Genomic DNA, 20,179 nt, shown 5'->3' with positions numbered 1-20,179 from the left:
ATATATCAAAGCATTTGTCTTGCACTATTTATAACTTCTACATAATGTAGAATATTATAATCAATTATAAATTGGAAACAGAAGCATGACTGAGATAGGGTAATATAGTAATAATGATAATGTAAATATGTACAATATATTCAACATTCATTCTGTCATTTCCAGCTAAGCTATAAAAATCAATTTAACAAATAAAAATGAACTTTAATCAAAAATGTTTCTATATAGTATGAATAAATGTGGAATTTTCTTTTGATGGCTCAGTCTCAAGAAGACAGCAAATATTTGCAAATGATGCTTGACTTTGACCAAGTAAATAGCTGGGCAGGACAATTTTTCGCTATAAAAGGCTGCTTGTGAGTGCCGACAAGTACGACCCATCAGCCATGAGAGTGGTTGTGCTTGCCCTGACTCTGGCCCTTGCGGGTAAGTCTCTGTGATATCATTCACTTTTTAGATTGAGTTTTTTTTTTTTTTTTTTTTCCAGTTAGCATTTTAGAAAGTGATGTTCTAACTCAGTGTTTTATTTTATTTTATAGTAATGCTTATTTATTTATGTTTTGTTTGAATTTTTCAAAATTAAAATCAAAATTGGATATTGTCAATTGAAAAAAAATGTAGCCTGTTTGCGTTGTGGGCCAACTGTATATTTAATTGATTATGCATTTCTGTTCTGTTCTTTTTAGCCTGTCAACATAACTTCGGTAAGTTTGGAATTAAATTTTTACAAACAGTAGATCCTCCCAGCTCTGCAAAAAAAAGTGTATCTCTTAAATTTGTGAGAAAGTAATGTCTGTTATGCTTTCAATCAATGAAATCTAACTATAATATATGGAGATACACGCTTTTCATTGCACAGTCAAGATATATAGACTGCACAAAAACAACTAGGCTTTAATAAAAAAAATAATTGTACTGTATGGAAAAGTGTTCTTATCTGTGCATGTGCTAATAAACACTTTGACTTTTCAAGCCCCCGACTTTGCCACCGGTAAGACTTATGTGTACAAATATGAGACACTGCTCCTTGGCGGTCTACCGGATGAAGGATTGGCGAGAGCTGGACTCAAAGTGAGGAGCAAAGTTTTAATCAGCCGCGTTGAACCAAACGCGCTCCTGCTCAAGGTAAAGTAGATCAGTATGATATTCAGGCAACGCCTGGGTAGGAAAAGCACAATGATTTACATTCGTATATGAAACCGTAGCTTGCTGATCCTGAGTTCTTCGAGTACAGTGATGTCTGGCCCAAGGATACTTTCACTCCGGCCGCCAAACTGACTTCAGTCCTGGCACCTCAGCTTATGATCCCCATCAAGTTTGAGTACACCAATGGTGTTGTCGGAAAAATGTACGCACCCGAGGGAGTCTCGGTCATGGTGCTGAACATCTACAGAGGTATCCTGAACGTCCTGCAGCTCAACCTAAAGAAGACACAGAATGTCTACGAGATGCAGGAAGTAAACCAAAGACGTCCTCTGCACTGCAAGTATAAATCACAGCACATTATTAAATGCCTTCTTTTGTCTCAAGGCCGGAGCTCAGGGTGTGTGCAAGACTTTCTATGCCATCACTGAAGAACAAAAGGCTGAACGCATCCTCCTGACGAAGACCAGGGATCTGAACCATTGTCAGGAAAGGATCATGAAGGACATCGGGTTGGCCTACACTGAGACATGTGCCAAGTGTCAGCGGGTAACTGCATGATTAGTCTCTGTAATGGTACGTGGAAGGAAACACAATGGCGTGCTAAGGTTACTATTTGTCTTTCAGGACTCCAAGAGCTTCAAGGGAGCAGCCGCATACAATTACGTTATGAAGACAGTTCCTAACGGTATCATGATCTTGGAAGCATCAGTCAATGAGCTCATTCAGTTCACACCTTTCAACGAGAGGAATGGAGCAGCTCAAATGGAGACCAAGTAAGAAAAATGAAAATTATATCTATGTTAAAGTTAGGAGACAAGCAAGCAATTTATCTTATCTCCCTATTCCCTAGGCAACGTTTGGTTTTCCTCGAGGTCCAGAATAATCCCTTAACGCCTGTGAAAACTGAGTATCGTCAACGTGGATCCCTCCAGTATGAATTCTCCACCGAGCTGCTGCAAACACCCATTCAGCTTGTGAAGATCACCAACCTTCAAACTCAGGTATTTCATTAGACTTCTTTGAGATCACCAGTGTTGAAGAAGAAATGCAATTCCTAGCATATTTGATGATATACGTTAATTTGTTTGCAGATAGCGGAGCTTCTAAATCACATAATCACCAACAATGTGGAGAGAGTCCATGACGATGCCCCTCTCAAATTTTTGGAGCTCATTCAACTCCTCCGTATGGCCAAATTCGAAGACCTGCAAATGCTCTGGCGCCAGCACAAGGCGATAAAAGCCCACAGGTATCATATTTAGCAGCATTTCAGTAATAAAAACCAAAAGAACAAATCTTAATTACTCTTACCTTCCAGGCAATGGATCTTGGATGCACTGCCTTCCGCTGGAACTCCAGTTGCTCTGAGATTCATCATCCAGGAATACGAGTCAGATGAACTCAGCATAATGGAGGTTGCTCAAGCTTTGGTTGCGTCAGTTCATTTGGTGACAGCCAACAATGAGGCCATTCAGCTGTTTGATGTGAGGAAAGCTGCCCATACAATCTTAACATTGTTCTTTGTTTGAATATGAAACATTTCACTATCTTTCTTTATTAGAGGTTGACTGTCAACCCCAAGATAAAGAAGTACCCAGTTCTGGCTGAGATTGCGTTGCTTGGCTATGGTACCATGATTTCTAAATATTGTGCCGAAAAGACCATCTGCCCCGTTGACCTGGTCAAGGTGAAATGAGCTTAACATAAAGTAATTTTGTCAGGTTAATTCTATTTCCAAATGAGAGGAGAATCAATCCTGTCCTTTTCTCAAACAGCCCATCCACAACCTTCTTGCGGAGGCTATCTCCAAGGGCGATACATGGCAAATTGTTTCCATCTTGAAGACGTTGAGTAACGCTGGCCATCCAATGAGCCTAAAGCCGATCACAAAGGTCCTTCCCATTCATGGCACTGCAGCTACAAGCTTACCCACCAGAGTTCACGCAGAAGCAATCATGGCCTTGAGGAATATCGCCAAGAAGGAACCAAGAATGGTATATTTGCAATGCTACAACTCACAATCTTTCACAAAGCGTTTGATGCTGCCCTTACCTGAGGTCATCTGAATGTTCTATTCCTATTCTCCAATAACTAAAGTCTTCACAAAATACCCTGTACATGTCTACCCTAAATTAGGTCCAGGATGTTGCTCTTCAACTGTATATGGACAAGGCTCTTCACCCTGAGCTCCGCATGCTTGCATGCATCGTTATCTTCGAGACCCGGCCACCGGTTGGTTTAGTGACAAGTCTTGCCAACCTTGTGAAGATGGAGGAGAACTTGCAGGTGGCCAGCTTCACCTACTCTCACATGAAGTCCCTGACCAGGAGCACTTCCCCGAACCATGCTTCCATGTAAAAGCCCTTTCAAGACACACTGTGTTCATAGTAACATTTGTCTTATATAAACTAATGCTAGCAAATTTATATTACAGTGCCGCTGCCTGCAACGTTGCAGTCAAAATCTTGAGCCGCAAACTGGAAAGACTGAGCCTTCGCTACAGCAGAGCCATTCAGATGGACTTATATAGCAGTAAGAGTAAAACAATATGTTACATGGCCCCACATTCCTTGTTGCTGTTAAACTAAATGTATTTGTCCAGATCCCTTGATGCTTGGTGCTACTGCCAGTACTTTCTACATCAATGATGCTGCCACTATTTTGCCAAGAAGCATTGTGGCTAAGACCAGTGCCTACATTGCTGGAGCTGCTGCTGACGTCCTTGAAGTAACATTCTAAAGACCCCTTACTTGGAATTACGAGTGTGTATTTTATTTTCAATTTGACATTGCTGATAATTTGCTAGGTTGGCGTGAGAACTGAGGGACTCCAGGAGGCATTGATGAAAAACCATGAATTAACTGATGATGCAAACAGGATCACCAAGATGCAGCGGGTCATCAAAGCAGTAAGCCATTAACAGAAAGCTACTGGATGTCATACAGTGCAGGTCTGTTCTAAGTCAGGATGTATTTTTGTGTTTTTACAGCTGCTTGACTGGAGATCCACGCCCACCAGCAAGCCTCTCGCCTCCATCTACGTCAGGTTCTTCGGACAAGAAATTGCCTTTGCTGAAATCAACCAGGATTTGGTCAACCAGGCCATCACGGTACTGTTACTTTGAAAGATTTTCAGACTTGCCAACAACAACTAAGGGGGTTTCAAGTCTTAAAGAAAGCTAAAGTCCAAAAGAACAAAACCCCAAAACATGTTCTTAATGGATTTACATGAAGATGCATTCTTTCTTCACAGCTGGCCAAGGCGCCGCGGGTTCAGGAGCTTGGTCGGGATGCTATCAAATCTCTGATAGCAGGAGTAGCCTTCCATGTAGCAAAGCCCGTGCTGGCTACTGAAGTGAGGCGCATCATGCCAACAGCTGCTGGACTTCCAATGGAGCTAGGCCTGTACACTGCTGCTGTGACTGTTGCTGCTGTTAAAAGTATGCACTGTCTGTCAAACAACTCTACTTCTGCTGATGATATGTTGTTTTTTTATTAACCCAAGAGAAAACAAAACAAAACTGTGCTTTCTGTTAGTCAAGGCAACCGCAACTCCAGCTCTGCCAGAGCCTATCGAGTTCCGCCAGCTCCTGAAGACCAACATTGAGCTCATGGCTGACATCAAACCAAGGTGAATACAAAGCTTGATTGTGATATCAAACATTATCATTTGGATCATAACATCTGAACCACATCCTCTCTTTCTAGCGTCATTGCGAACGGGTTCGCTGTGATGGGAGTCAACACTGCAATTCTCCAGGCTGCCCTCATCTCAAGAGCCAAGCTCAACGCTGTTGTACCAGCCTCCATTTCAGCAAGAGTTGATGTCAATGAGGGTCTATATAAGATTTCAGCTCTACCCGTTTCTGTACCTGAAGAAATTGCAGCTATTGAGTAAGACATTACTTTCTGTTTCAGTACAGTATTCAATTTGAGAGGGGGAACAAAACCAAGACTTTGATGCCTTTAACAGGGTTGTGAGCCATGCTGTCGTGAGAAACGTTGAAGATATCCCCAATGCCAGAATCACCCCCCTCATCCCTACCCAATACACAAGACCAGGTTCAAAGGAGATCCACAACTCAAGAAGTTCCTCTCGGTCTGCTAGTTTGGTAAGCTTTTTAAATATCAGGGGCAGTAACATGCGTATGGAAAAATCCAGACTGTCATTTACCTGTATTTTCCTTTCAATAGTCTGCATCTTCAGAGATCATTCAGGATTTTATTGGAATAGAACCCATCAGAAAGAGAGCATTTTCTAAAAAGTACTGCTTCCAAGCTTACGGAACTGGACTGAGAGGCTGTGTCAAGGTTGCCACAGACAACGCTGCTTTTATCAGGGACATTCTGTTATACAGAATGGCTGGAAAGCACTCTGTCTCTGTGTCAGTGAAGCGAAGTAAGTAATAGAATTCTTGAAATAGCATGCCTAGAGTACATTAGATAAGCAATTCCCTCATTTAATGTCAATTTCAGATGAAGATGAATCAATTGAAAGACTGGAGATGCTGGTTCAAGTTGGTCCAAAGGCTGCAGAGAAGATCATCAAGAAGATCACCCTGGCTGAAGAGGAAATCATTGAGGGAAGACCAGTCTTGATGAAGCTCAAGAAACTCTTGAATGGCACCTCTTCCTCGTCCTCTTCTTCAAGCAAGTCATCTTCATCCTCCGCTAGCAGTAGCAAGAGCAGCAGCAAACACAGCGTGGGCAAACGCAGCAGCAGCAGCAGCAGCAGCAGCAGCAGCAGCAGCAGCAGCAGCAAACACAGTGTCGGTAAACGCAGCAGCAGCAGCAGCAAACACAGCGTCGGCAGACACAGCAACAGCAACAGCAACAGCAGCAGCAGCAGCAGCAGCAGCAGCAGCAGCAGCAGCAGCAAACACAGCGTTGGTAAACGCAGCAGCAGCAGCAGCAGCAGCAGCAGCAGCAGCAGCAGTAGCAAACACAGCGTCGGTAAACGCAGCAGCAGCAGCGGTAGTAGCAAACACAGCGTCGGCAAACGCAGCAGCAGCAGCAGCAGCAGCAGCAGCAGCAGCAGCAGCAGCAAACACAGCGTCGGAAAACGCAGAAGCAGCAGCAGCAGAAGCAGCAGCAGCAAACACAGCGTCGGAAAACGCAGCAGCAGCAGGAGCAGAAGCAGCAAAAGCACCAGCTCTGCATCTAGTTTGGAATCTCTCCTCAGCTCCAGATCTCGTTCCAGTTCCCTTTCCAGTCGTCACATCTCGAAGGTAACCATGTCAAAGCAGACATTTTAATTTGAGTGAACAACTGCGGAATCTCTCAATTGTTTTCTTTGTCTCGACAGCGAATTCCCGAAAAGCGCCTCTTCCAGAGAGACCACAAGAAGGTATGTGAGCAATGAACATGCTGCTTACGCACAATGATGAAGGTGCGGATTTAATTTTTACAATCTTATCTTGTTGCAGTCTAAAGCTACCTCATCGACTCCAAAGAGCAGAAGCAGCGGCGCAAGTCTTGAGGCCCTCTACACCAAGGTGAAACTTGATCTTCTGGAACATGATCATTCATACGTCAAATCTTCTGGCTAGATGGCATAGTGTATGTTTTGTTTTTCTTCCCGTAGAACAAATTTCTTGGTGATGAACATGCTCCTGCTTTTGTGGTCATCCTGCAAGCTGTGAGGACTGACAAAAAGCTCCAGGGATACCAAATCACTGGCTACGCAGACAAGGTTAATGCTCGAGTTCAGATCATCCTGGCTGCCCTGGCTCCTGACAACAACTGGAGGCTCCGTGTTGATGGTGTTTTGCTCAGCAAGCACAAAGTCACAGTGAGAAAACTTCTACCCTACAATTAAAAAACATGTGTGCGTTTATCAATGGCGACATGCAATCTGTTGTATCTCGAAAGGCCCAAATTGTTTGGGGAAAGCCAGGCAAACTGTATGACATGACAGTCACTGCTGAGACTGGTCTTCTTGGTCATAGCCCAGCTGCTCGCCTTAGAATGGCATGGAAACAACTCCCAAGTGCCTTCAAACACTACGCAAAGAAGTATGCAAGCTCAATCACCACAAACACAAAGACTGACTTAAAAAATATACAATGTCTGTACTAAAATCTTCCATCACAGGGCATATCACTACATTCCTGATTACGTACTGGACAGATTCATCCGAGGGAAGGACGCCAACAGTGTCAATCAGCTGTCATTCACAGTGGCCGCAACATCGGAGAGGACTTTGGATTTGATTTTCAAGACACCAACTGTAAGAACAACACAGCATTTCTGAATAGCCAATGATTTGCTTCAAAAGATGATTCTGAACAATTGCACAATTCTGTTTACAGCGCAGCATCTATAAGCTGGCTTTGCGTCTACCCCTTGCTCTGCCACTGGATGAGTTGAAAGGACTAACACCCTTTGATGACGTGGCTGATAAAGTCCGTTACTTGATTTCCAAGGCCGCCGCAGGTAGCATACAGCACTGACAATACTTGCACTCGTGACTACGTTTACATACAGTAACTAACCCTTTCAAAACCCAGACTATTGATTGCATGTAATCGTTGTCACTTATTCGTATATCTAACTGTCTTGTTTTCCTCTTCTGTTCAGCTGAATGTAGCTTCAGCAGAGACACAGTGACCACGTTCAATGGCATGAAGTACAAGAACGAGATGCCTCAGTTTTGCTACCAGGTTCTGGCTCAGGACTGCAGTGAGGAGATGAAGTTCATGGTCTTGTTGAGGAAGGATGATAATGTGCGCAACCATATTAACGTTAAAATCGCTGACATGTAAGTTGAAATAAGAACAAGTGGCGCTAAATGAGCAATGATGTTGCAAAAAAAATGAAATTATCTTCACTTTTCCCTTAGTGATATTGACCTGTTCCTGAGGAACACTGATGTGGTTGTGAAGGTTAACGGAAGGGAGGTGCCCACCAGCAATTTGCCATATAGTCACCCTAAAGGTTAGTCATCCTTAAAATTGTAGCACTGCTGTGTAAGAACAAATATTCTCGTCCTTTCAATGTACTACCAATTGTAACTAGTGGATTCTCAATTGTTTTTCCAGTTCAAATTCAGATCAGAAGAAACAGAGATGGCATCTCTGTCTACGCCCCAAGCCTGGGACTTCATGAAGTCTACTTTGACAGCACTTCTTGGAAGGTCAATAAGTTTAAAGCTCATGTGAATAAGATGATCACCAGATCTGTTTTACACATGACTGAATGGTTGATTCCATGTTTCCATGCAGATTCTAATTGCGGACTGGATTAAGGGAAAGACTTGTGGACTCTGTGGAAAGGGCGACGGTGAGACAAGACAGGAATACAGCACGCCCAGCGGACATGTGACTAAGAACCCCATTAGCTTTGCTCATTCCTGGGTTCTGCCTGCCGAAAGCTGCCGGGACACCACAGGTGAGATACAAAACATGAACCATTTCGATGTAAGGAAAGACATTTGCTGTAAGCCTGAAACTAATGTAAAGTGACACATGCAGGAAGTAACATCCATATTTTTTTGCAGAGTGTCGCATGAAGCTAGAGCCTGTGCAGCTGGAGAAAAAGATGAATGTTCATGGCCAGGATTCCAAATGCTTCTCTGTTGAGCCTGTACTGCGTTGCCTGCCTGGCTGCCGCCCCATCAAGACCACCGCCGTCACCATTGGCTTCCATTGTCCACCCAAAAGTGAGTGTTTGATAAATCATGCAGCAGAAGAATAAAACAGATTTCTCATGTGGCTCTTATCTCTTCGTATGCATAGAGAGCACCAACATCCCCCAGGACTTTTTCAACTACAGCGTGGACCTGAGGGAAACAACCCAAGCCCACCTCGCTTGCAGCTGCACTGCTCAGTGTGCATAACAACATTTAACCAGTCACTTCATCTCAAAGTTTTGAATGTTATAGTAAATAAAGCGCATCTCAAAAATGATCTTGCTGGTTTGGAGTCATCTTGTGAGGAATATGTGATTAGAAAATGGATGGATGGATGGATGGATGGATGGATGGATGGATGGATGGATGGATGGATGGATGGATGGATGGATGGATGAAAAATTGCAAAAACAGGGTTTCAAAAATGCATACATCGAAGTCTCTTGGCAATCAATCAGCTGTGTACACAGACTCGAGGTCCAGGCATAGACAAACAGGTTACAATATAAAACAAGATACACATTTAAACATATCTTAACTACAAACAGAATTTAAGATTAAATAAATATAAAATTAAACTAAACATCTCCTGTAAAAACAAACAAACAAACAAACAAACAAAAAACAACATTTTGTACCAATCAATGACCATCTCTGGATGGGGGGAACCCCCCCCCCAAAATAAAGTCAATAAGTTGTTCATTCCCCCCCATGTTGAGTGAAACAACATGGAAATCATTTCTCAGTGATGGGCTGAGGGAGCTGCTTGCTAGCCATTGACAGGTGCTGTTGGATAGCCAAAGGGAGCAATAACTAGTAGAGTTTAAACAAGTACTAGTTAATTAGGAATAAAAAAAACAACAACTCACCAGTACCACGTGTCACTTGCGAGAGCAGCAGCCTTAGTACACAAGACAAGGCCAGGAGTGAACTATTGGCATAACAAATTAAAGAGTCGACACTGTGTGTTCGCGTGCTCCCATACTGCCATAAGTGACTGTTGCTTAATGTTTCATTCTGTTCTGTCTTTCAACTATACAGAATGGACGGTTAGAGCTCTTGCATTTGTTCACTTCACTTCATTTCATTTCATTTCAACACTACATCACTCATATAGCTACATTACTTGCTCCGCCCATGTGTTGTTTGTGCAACAGTTAAAATAGTCCTCTGGAAACACAAACCGCCAATCTAACAATCCAATTGTAACAGCATATTTTGTTGCTTTTGAATTAGGTCTACATCTTGTGCATTTTTCACAGATTCTAATGAATGTTTATTCACCACACTCAGTCAGACACTCAGTCAGGTTTCAGGGGAAAAAAAAAATAAAAAATCCCTCGTCATTCAGTCTCCTGGATTCAGAGCGGGTGGGGGAAATGATGTTCCTTTGTCCTTGATGAGGTAGTAAAACTTACAACCGGCCGATAATTGTTACAAACAATAAGAGCTACTTTGTGAATTTTTAGGCGGTAAAGATGTTTCCACCTACACCGCCCCCCAAAACAACGAGAACGAAGACGATATTTACATCCGTGGCCGTGATTGGTCAAAACAAACGTGCACAGGGTGCCGCATCGTCCAATCAGCTCAAAGTATTGTACAGAATATCCGCCTTTCGCGAACAAATCACTGTGGAGCAGTTCAATTTTGCAATAATTTTCACGCACAGATGCATTAACACTCGGTTATGCTATATGAAAATCCAGCTCTACTTTATGCCCACGTCAACGTCTAAAAATATAAAAGATGATTGCACCAATAATTTGTATTTTATGGACATTTAAATGAATGGACAAATGAGAGCGTCGCAATGCAATGCAAATGTTTCCTTTACGGCTTACGCTGTGAAAACAAACGCCGTATTGTATTGCTTTTGCTTGTGAATAAAAAACAAACCGAGCAGATTGTTATAGAAATCAACCGCCATTTCATCACATTTTGAAATCAAAATAATACTCACATATCAAATTAAAATGATTCAAAGTCCAATACTTTTCAATGGCGGTTTGGTGGAGAGCGTCATTTTACCGAATAAGACCTGCAGTCATTTTGACTTGTGAAGTGAGCTCTTGGTATTGTCAGTTGGCACAACAAATTAAAGAGGCGCCACATAGATAAGAATGACATAGAGAGAATGACACATTATTTGAAATCAACAGCAAATTGTACAATTTGGGCTGATATCCACCCAATTGTAGATTATCGACCATTACAATGAAGACGTGATGCTTGAATACTAGCTCCACATGAAATGTATTTTACTCAAATACCTGATGATTATTTTCAGGTTCAGAGTGCATTTCATCCACCATTACCTCAGCAGCTGATGTCAGTTCACAAGATCCAGTTCATGTTGTCATGGTTTACTGTTCAGATAGTTACTCGTTGAGTCTTATTGAAATCAGTTATGTCTTGTATAATCAGGGTAAAACTAATTAATGAGTGTCTGTTATTTTGACACATTGTAATTTGTGACCGTCTGTGGTTAAAGGTAGGTGAGATTCTGGCTCAAGAGAGGCAGGGAGATACGAGACTTTAATGTGCTTTTCATTTATTTGGCAAAGATAGTTTTCTTTCAAAATGTCTAAAAACAAATACAGAAGCTATTCAATGCCACAAAATGCAGTGGAATCTTTTGTTTATACAAAAGCTTCTTAAAGCTTTGAACCTTGAATTAGTGCATACAAAAGAATTTCCTTTTCCAAACTGTCAGGTATGGCCACTTGATTAGGGAAAGCAAGAACCGCAAAAACGTAAGACACTTAAGAGAACTCACGAGGCCCTAGTCAATAAAACAGTCATCAGAACCCGAGTCGATCAAAGCGTTTACTTTAACGTGAAAATAAATTGATAACACCCCAAATTTTGGGTGAAAATTATATGCTTTGTTTTATTTACTCACCCCTAGTGCAAAACCCAGGTCCACGGGGCGGTATTTCAAAAGGAGTAGAGAACACAATTCACATAGAAGTATTTGCATTCATTGAAAAATTCAAATTTCAAGTGTAAACACTAGTCTCATCCCATCAGATAAAAAATAAAAAGTTAACATTCATAACCACAAGTAATGTGTGTCTAATCCTGAATTGGACTAAATGCAACAAAAAATAATCAATATTATTCCTATTTTCCTCTCAACCTCTACTTGTTCGTCTTGAAACTTTTTGTTTAAATGCACCCATAACTGACGAGCCTCATGACTCAACTACTGTACATGATTCTTTCTTGTACTGTGCCCCTACCTTTGGAGTCTCTCTAATATAATAAACACAACAGTGCAATTGAAAACATGTCTCCACAAAATCTACATCGAAAACATCTGATTGAGTGCATGGACATTCTCACTGGTTCTTATAGCTAGCTTCAGACTGAGCCGTTTTCTCGCGTGATTGTGAGGCTGCTGTGATCGCCGCCGCTGATGCACCATTTGTGCTGCGTTGCCAAGGAGCTGGCGTCTCCTGCATCTTCACCCCTCTTTGGTTTGTTCGAGCTGAAAGTCACACAAGCCGCCCGTTTAGGGAGATTCTACGGACAACATTAAAATCAGCACATATAGTGTACCCGTTTTCGCAGATGAGGCTTAACGCGTGAAGTAGGTCAGACGTGGACGAAGATACGCTTGTTGCACGTCCAGAGGCGGGGGAGGCGACGGGCCTTTCTGGAAGTGATGCTCGACCGGGCTCGGTTTCAGCTACCGCAGGGTTCAGATTTAAAAACTGGTGTTTGAGCCACGTCGCGCGATCTTCCTCAAATGTCTTCCTCTGCAACAGGATCGCAAAATCCAACATCAGCATGCACATCTTCGTGGATTCCTTCTCGCAATCACCTCTTGACTCAGTCGAATTGCTGCCTCTGTGAAGTTCCTCCTCTCCCTGTCAAAGCTCTTCCTCTGCTCCTCCAGGTTCTTCCACTCGTCTCGCAGACGATCCTCCTGGAACGAGTGGCAGTCGGCCAGCGTGGTGGACGTCTCCTCCTCACACTTCTGCTACCAGGCGGAAAAGATGTTTACAGACGGTATTTGCCAACCCTGCAAGATGCAAACAATGAAATGTCGTTTCTTACCTGCAGGAGGTCTTGCTGTTTCTCAATGTAGTCTTTACACTGTCGAACCTCCAGCTTCAGTTTGCCCATTTCCTTTGACATTTCCTGGGGAACATTATCAGTGTCTTCGCTCTCATCTGTCCAAGTCAACGACAAACACAGATGTTCAGTTGTGTAAACAAGCCCTTGATCTTAATTCATCATCTTAAAACCTTTGGACAATTCTATTGCCAACTTTGAGAGAACAGTCCAGGCCAGGGAAGACCAAAACATTGTCCTTCAAGGCGTGCTTGGAATAGAATAGATCTGCAAAGGAGGGAGCAGCTTGATATGTTCACTCCCTGTACGTCAAGTGTCCCAATACTTTTGTCCTTTTCAATGACTTAAAAATTCTACAATGAAATGAAATCATTCCATCCATCCATTTCCTCACCTCGGCTGTCCAGTCTCTCAACGTGGTTCTTCAGTCTTCTCCACTGACGTCGAACACTGTTGGTCAACTTCTCCTGAGTGTGAACACTCAACAGCTCCATGCTCTCCTTACAGGAATCAATGCCTTCTTCTTCTTCTTCTTCTGAGTCCACCTGGACCAAAAAACAAAACAAAAAAACTATTCTATCAGTTCAGCTTAGGGACCATTATACAGTGAACCCCAGTTTATTGCGGGGATACATACCAGACCCAAACACAATAAAAAACATTTCTTTGTTTTAGCTCACTCACATTAAACTTATTAAAACACACACAAGCATGAAAAAAACTGCAGCATATTTGCTGGCATTGTGCCGAAACCTCCTATGTGTACATTTGGTAAATTTTGTATTTTTTTTTTTCCACAAATTGATATGATACTATTGGTCAGTCCCCAAATGGATGTTATTTTTACAAATTAATGACCAATATGAAGTGTTGAAAATGGCGTGCTCTTGCTTACAATGAAAAGTCAACACACATTCTATTTTTCTCTTTTCCTGAGAAGTGATGGATTTGCAGAAAAAGATGGGAAATATACTCAAAAAAGGAAAAAAAAGCAGCAAATATGCAAATCCAAAACAGTTTAAGCGCAACCATGACATGTCTGCGCTTAAACTGCTTAATATTACTAGGCCTAATATGTTGTTGTTTTTTAATGATATGCAAGACATAGTAACCCAATAATAGTACAATTTTGATTGAGGTTGTTTTTGTGAAAAAAAAAAAAAAAAAAGTGTATAAATTTTGTTCTTGTTCACTCCCAGACATTTTCAGTGAAGCAACAACCCTTCGCTCACAGCTGCTTTCCTGGATTTTGACAGATTTTGCAAGGCCCACACAAAAGAAACAGAATTTCTTTTTTTCCTCAGGGGAAAAAAAAAAAAAGTATATTTCTATCTGTTTCCGTTTTGCATCAATTAGCATTAGAATATAGCTAAGTTTCATCATTATTCACGAATTTGCTTAGAACTGTGGGGAAATCAGCTTTTTTAACATGGTGCTGGTTGATCTCTTATACTCTGCTGCCACCTGCTGGTTGTTTTTGTAATAACTGCCATTGCTTCAACCGTTCTCTGTAGTAGAGAGGCTGCATATGCTCTAGCATTAAAAAAAAAAACACACACAAACATACAAAATGTATAAATATGTCTTTAGGACACATAAAACATTAAAATAGAACGTATTTATACGTTTTTGGGAGCAAATGATAATGTTGGTTTCTGGTTTTGCAGTTTTGTTCCACACTTGAATGGTAATTTTAATGCAACAGCATTTTGTTGTTTGTAGTAGCATATACATACATTGAAAAATGTATTGAAAATAGTGGCACATTAAGAGCATGAATTTTGCACATATGAGTGTATTTTGTCCATAATTAAATTAGCATTTTTGTCATACATCTGGTTAGGAAGTGTGTGGTCCTAGTAGCACTGATAAAAAAAATTGTGGGCCATTCCAGTATATATTACCCATTAGAATTACCCATCCTTGAAATAAGATGTGTATGCCTTATAATGTTACATATGTGACTTTGCGTGTGGGACCTTGTCGGGTGGCTGGTAATTGGTGTCTGTTTCCTTTCCCACATCCAAGGGCATGACAGCAAGTACAGTATACTGTACAAAACCACGATAATACCGTATGCTATCCATTGATTGTGTTCTACCTACTTCTATGGCACCATCATCCTGTTTGTCTCCTTTGACATCTGGCTTCCTGGAACTGAGAATGACCACCATCTCGTTTTTCATCAGCTTCAACACTTTTCTCAACTCAGCATTTTCTAGCAGTAGCCCCCTCTGTCGGTTCTCGTAGTCCCTTAGCAGAGTTTTGTACATCTCCCACTCATGCCTACAGCGAAACACACAATTTATCGAGTGCAAAGAGAGACGTTTTTACTGGTTTTGTGTTAAAAAGTCAGCTTACTTAGATTCCGTCTTCTCAGTCTTCCAGAGGCTTCTCTTGCCATCTGCTCTTCCAAGTGTGTTTGATACATCAATAACTAAAAAAACAATAGAAAATCATCTTCTACATACATTGGTTAGTGATACAATGATGGTGCAAATCAGGAAATCGAACCGAGTCGCTTCTCTTTTTTGTCGACCAGGAGTTGATTCAGTCTCTCTTTCAGTTTGTTAAACTCTCTCTCTTTCCTCTTCATCTCGTGATTGTACTGGCTGGCCCGGCTGGAGATGATGTTCTGCAGCCTGTGAATCTGGAACCAAAATGTTGGAAGTAGTGAAGATGGTAGATACATGCTACAATTTAATCATGTGGTCAGCATCTCTATGCTGGGGGTCATATGACTGAACAGAGATCTGATGAGATAATTCACAGAAATCAGAGCTTTCCATTTGCTGATGCATAACTAATAGCAAATAGAGTACGTAAGGGAGTGTACATGAGCACCTCTTCTTTTTCATTTTTCAAGCAGTTCTGCAAACTCTTCAGTTTTATCTGGAGCTGTCGTTCCCGCTCACAAAGTGCCATTTTTTCTCTTTTGGCAAGTTCAAGCTGCTCCTATGGCATCAAGAAAGACTTAATGAAAACCAATTATGTAAATTCCAACGTGATACAATACATCACATAAGTGGCATGTTTTTGTTATGACGAGGGTTTGCGCTTCAGTAGAACAGACGTTTGCGGATTTCATTCAAAAACATTAAGTTAACAAACAGATCATCCAAAACATCTTAAAAATATAAATAAAAATTTGCTGATTTAGTTCATTATAATTGAAGTCATTCATTGGAATCAAAACATTCAATGCCAATGACAAGTTTTGTCGTTTATTTATTTTTTCTTTTCTTTTTCTTTTTTTAAATTGGGAAGTGGAGTGAAGTATGATGCTGTGGCCCTTTAAATTTCAAGCGCTTGAGGAGTTCTAATGAGCCAAGCCGCCAGCAGAGGGTAGTGTTGCACCATTTTCGTTTTAAAACCACCTTTGTTTGCCAACTGTTTACAACTGTCAATGTTATTTTAGCTGCTTTATAGCATAAACCAACTGTTCAAATGTTAGATGTGTGATAAAATCAAAAATATTAGCTGCATGATATGCAATTCTTTCATTTAGTAACTTTGATGTAATCACAATTCTGTCAGACCTGAAAAATCAGATGCTGTAAAATGGATGGCACTCATTCAGTTGTGATTCGTGAAAAAGGCAACTTGAATGAATTACAGCAAAGCTAAAAATAAGATAGTGACATGATTATTTAAGCCGCAGGGGTTGAAGCTGAGGGAAAAAAGTGAAAGCAGGTGTTGATGTTACCTTTAATCGCGTGCTGGTGACCTGCAGGGTGTCCACATTGTTGCTGGATTTCAACTTCTCCCTCTCCATGATCTCCAGGGTTTGGAGGCCTCTGCGGTGCAGCTGAAGCAGCTCGTACATGCAGTTGAGTACCGAGACCATGTTCACGTCCGAGCTGCTGACCGACTGCGTCCAAACTGGTTGAAGTCCCAGTGATAACATCTCCTGTCCATGAAGAGGGAGGCCAAAAAATTTCAGGTTTTTGTTTTTTGTGCTATTTTTTACGGAAACATTATAATACTGTATTGTGAGCATGTGTACTAAATTTGCTTGTGGAGCAACATTTTTCCCCAGGTCCTTCATGTCTTGTACTTATGAGTCACATGGCACAGGAGAGGGGAAATAATTGGGTCCAGTTTGATAGTTTCACTTAGCGGTCTACTCACTTTTGTTGCCTGCTTTTTCTGTGTGTTGCGTTATTTGGAGAGTCAGTACCGTACGATGAGAGGTCACCAACCTGATTGATATGTGTTACACATTCTGTCACGTTGTCCTCAGTGCAGAAATTCATGAGCGTGAAGGTCTTCCTGTGCAGAGGCAGCGTTGGTTGATCCAAGTGCCCCAATTGAGGCTGTGTTTGACATATGACAGAGCTGCTGCATACGTCCTTGACATCTGATGAAACAATGCCTGATTAACACGCATGTAAAGTAAGTGATTGATATTTCAGGGGATAATAACGTAACACAATAATGAAAGCTACAAGGAGCAATGATCGGGCCCTCTTGCTGCAGGCAAACCCTGCAAATGAAATTCAAACTTTGACGCTGTGCTCCACCCTCATTAGAAGGCATGGGCAAAAAAGTTTGGTAATTTAGAGTCCTCATCTTATTTCACAATTAGTGCCTTTATTACTTAAACATTTAAGAAAATATTACTTCAGTGTAGTGGGTTTTTTTTTGCACGTTGTTTTATTGCAGTATAAAATATAACTAAATATTTAACATTTTTCTTGACTGTATATCGTGTTCAAGCAATTAATTATAGAGGATTTAAACTGACAACACAAAAAAAATGTATGCTGTGTGGTAAAAAGCTCAATGACAATTGATCAATGTAAGTGGACACAACTCAAAATACTGAATAATAAATATTCAAAACACAAGAAAGTAGTGATTTCATTCTATTTACTTTATGAAATTTGTACTGGCAAGATTATAAAATGTATTTGGCCCGAGTCGCCCGTCAGTTATGTAATGGCCCTGGGCTATTCCAGCCAGACTCAACTTTTTGACAGATTGTTGACAATTTTTGGGAAATCTTCTCACCTTTTAATAAAGGTTTTAAAACATCAAGTTTCCTCTTGGAATTGATTGCTGATGTTGAAGTTGAAGTTTATTGAACATATGCATATATAATTATATAAACACATAAACAAATAAAGAAAGTTAAAAGTAAAAAATAAAAGAAACATCCAATAAATATCGATTTATATGTTCAAGGGAGTAGGAAGATCCACATTAGAACACACAATTTATCAGCAGGCCGATTAAAGTGTAGCAACCATAAATCGACATCAGTCAATTGATATAACTGATGTATTATCTTTTTCTTTTCTTTTTTTTGCTGCATGGAGATTAATAACTGTCATGATTGAATCATAATTTGAGTCCTATAAGAATTTGTGTTCATGTACAGTATCCTATGTATGTTAAGGTGCTTTTTTTTTTTTTTTTGAATATCATCTGAAAAATCAGTTATTTTAATATTAGTATTTGCCCCATCTGTTAGATTTTATATATGTGATTTAAACTATTTATATTTATTTTTATCTTGCACTTGAACAATTTGCACTTTCGTTTTTTTATTTATTTATTTATTAATTATTATCTTGATGTATGCATTGAACAGGAGAAAGCTCGCCTATCTCCTTCTATGATGTATAATGACAATAAATGGCATTCTATTCTATTCTATTCTATTCTATTCTATGTTGCTACTTGGACTTTTCATTTTCAACAATAATCTTAATATGTTTTAGCCTTTTACTTACCTGAGAAGGACTCTGGCATGGTTGAAGTAGAGCGTTTTGAAAAATCCACTACATAAACACTTGCACACGTCGAGCGTTCCAATATGCTCCCATGCAGCTAGCACCTGAAATAGAGACTCATATTAGCAGTGCCAACATATAGTCTACATTAAAGATGTCAAGTAAGAACTATTTTTAGTAGGTATGAAGCTAAAGACTGAGATTATTAAAGATTATTTCACAAGGCTGTCGACCAGCACACCCACGATTCCAATAGGACATTATTAACCTTGGAGGAAGTCTGTTCACTCCAGTTATACAGCAGCATCACAATACATTAGAATGTTGTTGAAAACTTTATTAGTTTAATGCAGCAATCACGACACACCTCAAGACGGGGGTCTTGAGGTCAGGTGGGATGAAATAGAACCCCAAATCCACCAGCTCAAGAATTTTTAACATAAGAAACAATCAAAACAATGGCAAGTTTGTGCTCAATAAATATGTATAATATGAGTTTCACTTTTATACTATTATACTTAAATGACATTTTGCAATTTATTGAAACGCACCATTTGGGTTATTGTTTTCTGAGGTGATTGCAGGCGGACGATTTAACAGTTCACAGGTTGGGAACAGCATCTTATCTCAATGCGCTTTTGCTTAGCTGATCAGGCTAATCCCGGACAGGCAGTATGGTGATTTATTTGCACAACAACACACTCAGTAATCCCCGCTCAGGCTACATTAATATGCGAATTGTGTTTGTCAGGTGGCCATTTTTTATTTTTTTTTTAACGTCTCTTGCTGAATAGTCTCCACATTAATACACATTATAATTCACATTTTCACGAGGTTTTATCGTTGAATTAGTATTTGAACTACATTTGAGTATGATACAACAATGGAAGCAGCAGCAAAATGTTTTTGAACTTACCTTGAAGGTGAATTGAGAGGCATTTATTTGAATGACAATAGTGAACAGGTAAAGAAACTACGATGACGATGACAAATGCAACGCAAAATGCATTAATTTCAATGTGTCATGATAATGACGTGCTTTAATACAATGAGGGAACATGAGGTAACATCACATCTGAGCGCAATCATCATAAATTGTTTATTTACAATTTTAACCAGCGCACAAGGGTCATTTGAATCAGGTCATGCAAGCAGGTGTCGCTCTGCCTCGGGTACGAACTATCCTCTGAACGACGTCTTATTATAAGCGCATTTGGATATGAATTATAACAGACGTCTCGAATTAACATTTTAAACACGAGAAAGCAAATAAAACCTATCTAAAATACTTACGAAACGTCATTTTTCTCACCCTGGCCGCTCTCCGCTCCACTTTAACAGCTCTCAAGTCGAGTATCTCCAAATTAGAGCACACAAAGCAATAACACAAGCGGATTGGTTGCCATGTTGTGATGTTGTATAGCAACGTACAACAAGTCTTTGGATTGGCTCCTGGATTTAGTGTTAAAACCAGCGTTGCCATTCAATAGAATATGCACACTCCTTTTTATTTGAGTGTGCATAAACCAGTTGTGCGGCCATAAATGTAAATAATAATAATAGTGTAGTGATTAGAACATAAT

General features: G+C 40.4%; 2 protein-coding genes across 4 annotated transcripts; one reads left to right on the top strand and one right to left on the bottom strand.

The window, feature by feature from the left end:
• Positions 1-279: 279 nt before the first annotated feature.
• Positions 280-9,052, top strand: LOC144026948 (vitellogenin-1-like). Its single transcript, XM_077534127.1, has 34 exons — positions 280-426; positions 687-704; positions 974-1,125; positions 1,206-1,457; positions 1,531-1,692; positions 1,771-1,919; positions 1,997-2,147; positions 2,238-2,395; positions 2,465-2,630; positions 2,708-2,833; positions 2,922-3,140; positions 3,283-3,500; positions 3,581-3,678; positions 3,749-3,873; positions 3,953-4,054; positions 4,136-4,255; positions 4,399-4,585; positions 4,683-4,776; positions 4,854-5,039; positions 5,119-5,257; positions 5,340-5,544; positions 5,622-6,373; positions 6,451-6,492; positions 6,572-6,640; positions 6,730-6,936; positions 7,017-7,159; positions 7,239-7,374; positions 7,457-7,580; positions 7,725-7,905; positions 7,987-8,081; positions 8,186-8,280; positions 8,369-8,534; positions 8,644-8,805; positions 8,882-9,052. The coding sequence occupies exons 1-34, from the start codon at positions 387-389 to the stop codon at positions 8,980-8,982; spliced, it is 5,340 nt and encodes a 1,779-aa protein (XP_077390253.1). The 5' UTR covers positions 280-386; the 3' UTR covers positions 8,983-9,052.
• A 2,260-nt stretch (positions 9,053-11,312) lies between these two features.
• Positions 11,313-20,063, bottom strand: LOC144027171 (afadin- and alpha-actinin-binding protein-like). 3 transcript variants are annotated; one of them, XM_077534500.1, is made up of 13 exons: positions 19,909-20,063; positions 18,597-18,700; positions 17,061-17,218; positions 16,565-16,768; positions 15,703-15,813; positions 15,373-15,508; positions 15,220-15,295; positions 14,964-15,144; positions 13,253-13,403; positions 12,841-12,956; positions 12,605-12,763; positions 12,340-12,539; positions 11,313-12,268 (listed from the first exon to the last, which is right to left on the bottom strand). In XM_077534500.1, exons 2-13 carry the CDS (start codon positions 18,613-18,615, stop codon positions 12,142-12,144), a joined length of 1,638 nt encoding a protein of 545 aa, XP_077390626.1. In that variant the 5' UTR covers positions 18,616-18,700; positions 19,909-20,063; the 3' UTR covers positions 11,313-12,141. The 3 variants fall into 3 exon arrangements, with proteins under 3 accessions (XP_077390626.1, XP_077390625.1, XP_077390627.1); XM_077534499.1 differs by having other exon boundaries at positions 19,890-20,046; XM_077534501.1 differs by having other exon boundaries at positions 12,605-12,760; positions 19,890-20,045.
• Positions 20,064-20,179: the final 116 nt, after the last annotated feature.

This window comes from Festucalex cinctus, chromosome 10 (assembly GCF_051991245.1).
Source record: "Festucalex cinctus isolate MCC-2025b chromosome 10, RoL_Fcin_1.0, whole genome shotgun sequence".
NCBI lineage: Eukaryota > Metazoa > Chordata > Actinopteri > Syngnathiformes > Syngnathidae > Festucalex > Festucalex cinctus.
This window is presented reverse-complemented; position numbering and strand designations above follow the sequence as displayed.